We start from the raw sequence: 9,397 nt of genomic DNA, 5'->3' as shown, positions 1-9,397 counted from the left end.
CTGACAGGGTGTGACCTGGCTAAAGACACAATTTATGGATTTATCCTCCATTTCTCCTCAGTTTTATTGCTTTGCTGTTGTAATTGTTCCACCAGTATTGGCCTTACAGTCACTGACCTTTGACCGTGACTCTTTACAGCTTCTGTATTACTGTCAGCAAAGAGGTACTGATTGACTTTCCTCTCTGTGGTCGTAATATGAACACGGGACAATGTTAACATTTGAATTTGCTGTACCTGGTGTTAGATTTGACTTTGCATTTCAGCGGCAATTTAAATGTGATAATGTCTGATTGTTACAGAATGTTGTTGTATGGGAGCTAATGAGTTTTTTACAGAAAAGATGTTGTGAATGAAGATTAGAGGAATGGAAAAGGAGGATCTTATCTAAATAAATCAGGAGTTTAAACACCAGTTTTTCACATATGAATTCACTTGCATTAATACACTTGTAGCATGTTGCAGTGTTTATTTGGCATTCTTCATACAGACGTAATTACAACACTTTTTCAAGTAGTTTGAAAAAACAAAAACATAACAGAAGACACGTCGTCATCTTTTGATTCTTTTAATAACGTTGCCATACACATGAAATTTAAAAACTCAGTAACACAAAGATAAGAAAACATTAATAGTATATTTATCTTTTTTTTCTTTTTTTCTTAAATCAATGACATGATCGTGTGCCTAAAAGAAGAAAATCCAAACACCTTTCAAAAGGCCTGGCGGTAGATCAAGAAGCAGAGTTACATCTTTCTACTTGCTCTTCATCACTAAATGCTGAAATATGTTGTATTTAGAGTTGAATTCATTCTTTCCTTTGAAATATATATATGTCGCTTGTGATCTTGTAAACTCGCCTCCTGAAATACTCGTGAGGTAAATCCTGGCGGACCAGCGAATCGGGGCCCGGCTTCTGTTCACTCGTCACATATAGTGTGATGTTTTGGCATTGAATATCCTCCAAGTGCAGTTTTCCCTACAGATTTTCATCCATTAAAGTATCGTCTCACATCATTCACAACAGCAGAGACTCACTCAGATGCTGAGAGACGTCAGCATGGACATCTCTACGTCATACCAGCCATAAAAACATGAAGGTAAGCTTCTTTTTGACATCAGAACGGATGACAGAGGTATTTTCATGTAAATACATATAGAAAAAAACATTTAGGAGCTAACAGTGAAAGCAATACTTCAATGTTTAAATGAACCTTGAATTACATAATGTAAAAGAAGGAAACAGTCAACTTAACAGAGATCCAAAACAACATTTGAACATGCAAAAAGACGAAGTTGGCTTCAATATATACACATTTCAATATAATTTTCAAGAGATCTTTAACCCCAGAAACAGCATTGATCAACGTAAACTGGTATTTAACTGGTAGTGTTGGTTATAAACTCTCATCACCCACTATGTTTGCTGAGCTAATTCTCAGTCTTCAGTCGTTTGTTTTACTAGAACCCGAGTTGATGTCAGCTTGCCTTTCCTCAATAATAATAAAAAAAAATCTAAAAAGCAACAATGCTTAAAAGCTGAATTCACCATATCCAGTCAGTCAAAACTCATAGTCAAAACACAAGTGAAAATCACTTTGGGGATCTGTTTTAAAAAGATACAAGACGAATGTCTGTGATGCTCAGATGACTTGTTTCATATTTCATAGGTGTCCCAAATTCATACTGAATAACAAGGCAGTTGTCAAAAAGAAGGCGGTTTCTGGTGAACAACATTTACAGAGGTTTGTGTTTAGGAAATATCAGACTAAAGCATTCTGATGTCTAGTGAGGTATTAGTCCATTCTCGTGTAACTTTTTCTTCAGTGAGCCCTGTGAATGAATGTAAATGCATGATCAGGCAGTCACGAGAGGCTGTTCATCTCCCTCTCTCTCTGCGTACTCGTGATTTTGTTTAAAAAGCATCTCTGAGGATGACGCGATAGACTTTGGTGATTTCTCCTTGGTTTCATTTTTCTTTCTGTTGCATTTGATCAGTTTCTTGACTGTAAATTCAGAATTTTCCCTTCGACAGCGAGGCCCGTCCTGTGTCTTATGTTCAGTTCTCAGCTTCCTGACGCTTCAGACTGTTCAATTTGATCCATTATCATCATGACATGGTCTCGGAACATTATCAGTTGTGTGGACAAAAAGGTCACTGTATCACAAATGATGAGCCATGGAAAATGAGCCCAGTGTGGGAAAAACTGTTCTGCTGACTTTCATTGGCGGGACAGTTTTGTCCTCTAGATGTAGTTGTAGCAGGGTGCTGCTGCCCTCTACATGAAACTGCGGCGTCTTTAGTCACTATGGCATGTGGGAGGTGACATGACTGGCTGTGGTGGCCATATCGGAGCCCAGCATGAGTCGCTGGTCTCTGGCCTGAGACCTGGCACCAGAACGAGCGGGCTGGCAACAAGACAGGTCCATCCTGGCACTGGCTCCTCTCTTCTCTGGAGGCCCGCGTGGAGACAGAGGGCTCGTTTCATGAGGGGGAATAGAGCGGTTACAGTACAGCACATATGATGGCCAGCTGGCACTGCAGTTTCATAACCACACAGATGGATAGTGATGAGTCAAGAGGTTTCCTGTTGGTCTTGTCGTCACTAATACCAGGCGGAGACCTCGTCCGTCAGGGGGCTACTGTCCTGGGACATAAGGCCAGCTGATTGAGCTTCCGGAGAGCTGCATGTCACGGATCAGCGTCTCGATGGGTGTCTTTCCTACCAGGCGCATGAAAAAGAGCTGCGAGATGAGGCTGGCGGGTACGGCGCGCAGAGCGGGGAGGCGCAGGAGCAGGCGCCCGAAGCGCTGGGGCTGACTCGGATACTGCATCCTCTCGTACTCTGTGAGAGCCACCTGAGCCTTCTCCTGCAGAGACTCCACGTGGACTGGGTCTGTTAGACCACAGGCGTCTGGGAGGGAGGGAGGAGGCAGTTACTTAATAGTGTGGGCAGGTTACATAAAGACTCGTGATGAGCTGAGAGGAAGGTTGAAATCCCAGCAGATAATGTGATAAAAGGCCCGTGAGGGAAAACACATACAAAAATATAGTGCCTCATCATGTCTACACTATAACAACAACAGATCATTTGAAACCTATAAACCCCAAACACGGCTTTAAAAAATAGCAGAACATGGTCTTTTAGTTTGAGTGGCTATGAATGCTTCTGGAGGAGGCATTCTGCTGCATAATGATCAGTGACAGCACGAAATTATACAGTGCATGAATGCATTTTTATTAATAAGCCAGGAGATGGTGCCATAGTAGGTAAATTCCCAGATTAAGGTGGCAATTTAGCTGCTGCTTGGAAATATGATGTTTTCTGTTTTAAAATCGACAGTATTTTCACATTTAATCAGTGTTTCGGTGTTACTGTTGTGTAATGTAAAGTGCTTTTAGAGTCTTGATTTTTCTTTGTTCATTTCCTGTTCATGGTTGTCTATTAGAGAGGCACCCCACCAGTTTTGCACATGATTATCAGTTGACTGTTCATGCTTAGCCCTTCTCGGCCTGTGAAAACCGTTATTTAATTATAATAATTATTGTAATTTCTCCCGTTGCTCTGAAAGAGCTTTGTCAGGTCTAAAGAAGTAGCCCTGATGATGTCATCGTGGTGTCATCATGGTTAGAGTAAGCTGACGTATAAAAATGAAGGTGTAAGGTGTGCAAGATGTGGGTGTTTATTTGGCAGGGCTGCATTATGGGAAATATAGGATCAAGGGTTTTTTGAGATCAACTCATACTAGAGACTAAACATCTGAACATCTGAGCCACTGCTGCACTCAGTTTGACAGTTCTGTTTTTAACCTGCCTCTCACAAGTCCAACACCTTATTCACTGAACCCTTTCAAAGAGGCTGCCTGGGGCAGTTCTCCAGTACACTGTGTTACAATAACAGCAGATAAAGCAGAAGAGCAGCAAGAATCACCTGGTGAGAACAGTGCGATGGCCTTCAGACAGCTGTACTCTGCCGAGTCCACCTGCAGTCTGGTCAGCTTGTCCACCTGGTCCTGGAACACCCTCACCTGATCCATGAAGGACACCACACGCTCCGCGGACATGGGCGACGAGTGGAAGCCGGCCGCGGCCAGCAAGGGAGCCATGTGGAGTGGCAGGGCCGACTGGGCCGCATTGAGGATGAACAGCTCGCTCCAGCTCAGCCTCAGTAGGGCCACCTGTGGATTTGTTAGCGTGTTGATCAGATTGCCCTACATTATCATCCATTTTTAATGTCCACTGTATTCATTGTGTATTTATGTTTTGATGGAAACGTTTCCTTCAACCTATCTTGTCCGTTTCACTCTCAAACATGTTTCAATCTACTAACCTGGTCTGACACAGGCAGCTCAGGGAAATAGGGGATGTTTCTGGCCCACTCCACGGTGCTGAAGAGCAGCCTGGCAGCCAGTTCACAGATGTTATCGATCCCCATGGCATTATCCGGACCGGCCTGCTGGCTGTACTGGTGCCCATACCGACTGCTGGGGTACGGCTCGGCTCGCAGCAGCTGGGAAATGAGCTCTGACACCGGCTGACCTCCGCCACTTCCTCCATTGTTGTTGTTGTTATAGAACTCACCACCGAGGCCGCTGGCACCACCTATGGGTGTGATTGAGGGGCTGAGGCTCGGCTGAGGTGGGATACGACCGCGTTGAACTGCTGTAGTTTGGTTGGGGGACAAAGGGGAGGGGAGGGAAGGAGTGGATGAATAAAGAGAGGAAAGGAAAGCACGAGGAAAGGAGGGAAAGATAAAGAGAGGAGAAAACAGCGACAGCCAGCGGAGGTAAAGGGGGGGATTTGGAGAGGAAAATGGAGAGGAAGAAAAGTTAAAACTGAGTTCAGGCAGCAGTGTGTGTCAGATTATCAGCAGGCAGGCTTGACCTGATTAGGAAGCTATTCTTCAAGATTAAAGGATGCATAATCGAGCCCAGACTGACTCAAGAAGAGCATGAAAGGGAGGAGAAATATTCTGCTCATAAGGCTACATGAAGGTTATCTATGGAAGTAAAACAAAGACTCCGAGACAAGAATTTACTCTCCATTAAAATTTTAAACCTCTGCAATATTAATTCTGGCGGAGAATTACAACATGCCATTGCAGTAACTTTAGCGTGTCCCAAACTTTACACACACAGACAATTATTCTGCACTCAAAAACCCTACAAGACGGAGAACATCACCGAGTAAAGCAAGAGCACCATAGCCATGACAGACGGCATTAACTCCAAAACTGAGACAGCGGGGCAGACAACTGAATAGAGACTCATTCATTTGGGGATATGAATTCATGTGGTGATCATCTGTCCTGCCCAAGTCTCCTTGAACAAGACATTGAATCCACTCCAGCCTGACGAATGCTGCTCTGCAGCTGAGCCTGACCTCTGACCTCTCTGTGGAGGTGGTTGAGTGGAGAACATCTCTCTTTAGGGAGCCATAATGTGTCTAATTAGCATGCTTTACAATTCATGTGTATGAGAGAAAACAACTGAGAGACACATCAGGTTGCTTTTAAAAACCACAATCCTTCAAACATTAAAAGGTCAAGTGTATTTTCTATGGTTGCAAGGTTGAAAAGCCTAAATTGGTTGTATCTCCATGCACTGCATTTAGTCATTATTTGTTTCTGTGTATCTATCCACATGACATTGAAGGATGCCTCACTTAGGCTCCACCACTTAAAGAGAAATCCCCGTATTGGATTCTGCCTGATCGAGCCAACAAGGCAGAGGGGTATCTGTAGCTTCAACCAAGGTCTTAAAGCTCTGGGACGCAGGTGTCTTAGCACTGTATCCCTCTCAGCCACTCTTACACAGGCACTAGATTAAGCCACTTAGTATGTGGCATTGAGCTGACACGGATGGCTAGCTTAGCCATGATAGGGCCTTGACAGCCATGTGTGGCATTTTCTCTGCACTATGGAGCTCGTGGAGCAGAAGGGGGCGAAGATAACGACAAAGGCAAATTTGACTATGATTGATTTTCTTCTTTTCTAAGAGTGGCCGATTGAAGTAATGAAAAGGCTCCTCGCTGAAGGAAATATTAATTATTTGCATTTTTTTCAGCAATTCAGTTGCTGTATTTGCAATATTGCACATGCACAATCACAGTGTATCCCACAGTGTCTCGCATCCATTGCAAGGGATTAAAATGGATGGTGGATTTATGGATTAGGACAGACAGATACCTTCTTTGCGCATGCCAACACGGAAACACTTCTTCAGGCGACAGTACTGGCACTGGTTCCTGTGGTGCTGGTCAATCTGACACTCTCTGTTTGACCTGAGAACATAAACAAATGATTATAGAACTATAGTTACATTAAGACCAACTTGCATTTGAGTTGAAGCAATAAAGCAACACTAAACCCTAAAGCAATAACGGCTGGCAGATTTCCTGCAGGTGTCAGACTGTGAACTTGTTTTCTGACTTTTATCTGATTTTCACACAGATCATCAAAACTATGCAAACCCAAACAACAAATGTGTTGCACAATCTCTACGGCAAATGCAAACATGAAAAGGGAAAGCTGCTCAGTTACACAAAGTCATATAAACAGCTGTTTGGATGTACAGAACAACACTTTCTTTCTGACAGTGCTCCTTAACATTAATAGTGCAACATGAAACTAGATTTTCCATTAGGCTACAGGAAGCGTTCTCATACTTAGAAAGCACATCGCTGTACCATTCAGTGTTGTTTCAATCATATATCTCAGCTGTTCTGATGTGGACTTTATAACATTCATTTCATTCATTCATTCAGTCAAACATCAGAAAAAAATCTGATTTTTGATAATCTATCTTCCAAACAAAAATGCCAAATGTTGCTGCTTTTCTTTGTCATATATGATTGTAAATGAGAACTATGAAGACATCACCTTGGGCTCAGAGAATCTGTGAAGGCCACTATTAATTGACATTTCATAGACTGAATGGTTGATCACTTAAATGTAAAAGATAATCAGAAGATATATCGATCATGAAAATAACTCACGATCATAATTAAGGAGCTAAAATTGCATGCAGTGAGTCAGTAAATAGATGTGTACAAAATCACATAACACAATTAAAAATTACATTAGATCATTTGGATGTGGATATAATTCTAGATTATACATATCAGTGCTTCCATGTATGACACGCTTCACAAAGGAGCTGTAACTAATGATTGCTTTCCATTATCCATTAATCTGCCACTTTTCTCTCAATTCATTACTGTGTCAGCAAAATGTTGAAGAGAATGGTGAAAGATTTGCCTTGAGCTGAAGGTAACACATTCAGATTGACTTGTTTTATGTGACAATGAGCCCAAAACACAAAGACAGTCAGCAAAGAACCATACAAGACAAAAAAAGGCAGAAAAATCTCGCATTTCCGCAGCAGGATATTTCTGGAAAAATTTGCTTGAAAAATTACGCAAATTGTGGTTTCACTGACTGATGCATTGTTTCAGTTCTGTTGTAGAGACACATTTAATATTATGAATGTTATGGTTGAGGCTCTGTGTGATATTTTTCCACACAGATCTGAGCAGAGACACATTACCTTGTGAAACAGTTCTGCACTAATTCTAATTACCTTTACGCATGATTCATTCAGGAATTTTACACCATTTTACTTGAAAAATCATTCTGAAATTAAAACAAAAAAGCCTCCAGTGAAGTAAAAACTGCAGAAATACACAACGCAGACACTGACACGAGCCTCGGCTACGTGCTGTCAGCGGCCATATGTTCATGACTTCCCTCAACACAAAGCCATGAGTCGCCGAAAATAACGAACGTTCTCAGCTTCTTGTTTTTTTGTCAGACTATAGAAACAAAACAAATTACCCAGAATGCCCCGCTCACCTGCAAGTGTAGCTGAGGTTCCGCCTGACGCTCCTCTTGAAGAAGCTCTTGCAGCCCTCGCACGTGAACACGCCGTAGTGCTTCCCGCTGGACTTGTCCCCGCACACCACGCAGTCCACCACGCAGGCCTTGTCGTCGTCTCCGGCCTCCATGTCGCTGCCCCCCGCCTGGGGAGAGCCGTCCTCCTCGTCCCCCCTCAGGTAGCTCTTGTCCCCCAACCCGTTTGTGCCCCCATTGGGATCTCCCCAGCCCCCACTCACCATGGCCATCGCTTGGTTACCGAACCACGGCGGAAGAAAATTGGACAGGCAGCCAAGATTACTGGTTGCTGTCAAGGTAACACAAACATCAAAAAAAAAAAAAAAAAAAAAAAAAAAGTCCAGCTCGTGTGTTTGTCCCTCACCTGGAGACAATCAGTCCTTTCTGCTTGACTGTGCTCTCATTTGTTAATTAAGTCTCTTGATTATGTCGGCGCGTATAATTGCGGAACTGAGGAAAAATAGTCCCCTGGCTAAACAAACAGATGTCAGTGTGGGGAAAAGGAGGCTACAGCATTGAGGGGGGTGTTTGGCAGAAAAAAAAAAACAAGAGCAACTCCGTCTCCTCCCACTCCACTATGACCTGGAAACACTCTCCACCGAGGCAACTTTCAGTGCGTGCCTGTAGACCTCAGTGTCCCCCTGTTCTTCCTCTCTTTAGCCCCTGTGCGTCGTGCTAGTCCTCGTCCTCGTCTTCGGACCAGGTCCTGACACGGTTAAACAGCAGCCTGCTCGAACGGTGTCACGCTTCAGCCCCTCAAAGGAAACACGGACTCAAACATCGCAGTCCTCCTGAAAGAGAGCAAAAGGCGGAACGATTCACCAACAGTTGACTGAGAGGTGGAAATCGGTGAACGCACAGCCCCGCGCGCCGCTCAGCGCTTCCTCACTCGCGCACACACCGCCTGCTCGGTCTCTGTAGCAACAGTAATGGCTGAAAGAGGAGCTCGCCTTAGCACATGCCTGGAGAGGCTTTGACCACCCCTCTTAAAGTACCCCTTACACTGAATTTGTCTCTGCTCACACTGACTGTTCCTCATACACGGCGGCTGACTACACACACATACACACACAGCCCTAAATCCTAGAAATGATGTCAAGCTTACCTCGGAGCGAACATTAAAGTCCCGCGGGCAAATCAATCCGCTTCTGGCTCTAAATCTTCCTTCCACCCAGCGAGGCTGCAGACGCAGCTCCGGGTCTCTGCTGTAATCCTCTCAGCGGCGGCAGCGTTGTGACCCACAAAGAAGCCATTCCACACCAAGCAAAACAAGTCGATGTCCCCACAACAACACCACCACCTTCATGTGGTCGTGTGGGCTCCTTCCTCCAGCTGCTGCTGCTGCGGCTGCAGACCAGGCTACGTGGACAGCCTGCGCTCGCCTCCAAAATACACGACGCAAGTAGATCCTCAGTACAAGGAAGTGAGCGCTCTGTTCCCTGCTTGTTGTAGCACGAGTAGCTCGGTTGTGGCGATATCCTCTGAGCTGCTTCCTTCCCTCCCCCC

The 9,397-nt window shown here is 44.2% G+C and overlaps 1 protein-coding gene across 2 annotated transcripts; it reads right to left on the bottom strand.

The window, feature by feature from the left end:
* Window positions 1-551: 551 nt before the first annotated feature.
* On the bottom strand, window positions 552-9,397 carry nr2f6a (nuclear receptor subfamily 2, group F, member 6a). 2 transcript variants are annotated; one of them, XM_076744745.1, is made up of 6 exons: window positions 8,997-9,397; window positions 7,853-8,682; window positions 6,188-6,282; window positions 4,331-4,662; window positions 3,932-4,178; window positions 552-2,914 (listed from the first exon to the last, which is right to left on the bottom strand). In XM_076744745.1, exons 2-6 carry the CDS (start codon window positions 8,119-8,121, stop codon window positions 2,640-2,642), a joined length of 1,218 nt encoding a protein of 405 aa, XP_076600860.1. In that variant the 5' UTR covers window positions 8,122-8,682; window positions 8,997-9,397; the 3' UTR covers window positions 552-2,639. The 2 variants fall into 2 exon arrangements, with proteins under 2 accessions (XP_076600860.1, XP_076600861.1); XM_076744746.1 differs by having other exon boundaries at window positions 4,331-4,659; window positions 8,997-9,254.

This window comes from Chaetodon auriga, chromosome 12 (assembly GCF_051107435.1).
Source record: "Chaetodon auriga isolate fChaAug3 chromosome 12, fChaAug3.hap1, whole genome shotgun sequence".
Taxonomy (NCBI): domain Eukaryota; kingdom Metazoa; phylum Chordata; class Actinopteri; order Chaetodontiformes; family Chaetodontidae; genus Chaetodon; species Chaetodon auriga.
This window is presented reverse-complemented; position numbering and strand designations above follow the sequence as displayed.

What these genes read in the sequence shown, in the direction of transcription:
- nr2f6a (XM_076744745.1), bottom strand. Translation starts at nt 8,121, where the DNA reads ATGGCCATGGTGAGTGGGGGCTGGGGAGATCCCAATGGGGGCACAAAC. An exon ending in AACCTCAGCTACACTTGCAG is followed by an intron (nt 6,283 to 7,852) that starts GTGAGCGGGGCA and finishes TTATGTTCTCAG; the next exon opens with GTCAAACAGAGAGTGTCAGA. An exon ending in TGTTGGCATGCGCAAAGAAG is followed by an intron (nt 4,663 to 6,187) that starts GTATCTGTCTGT and finishes ACCAAACTACAG; the next exon opens with CAGTTCAACGCGGTCGTATC.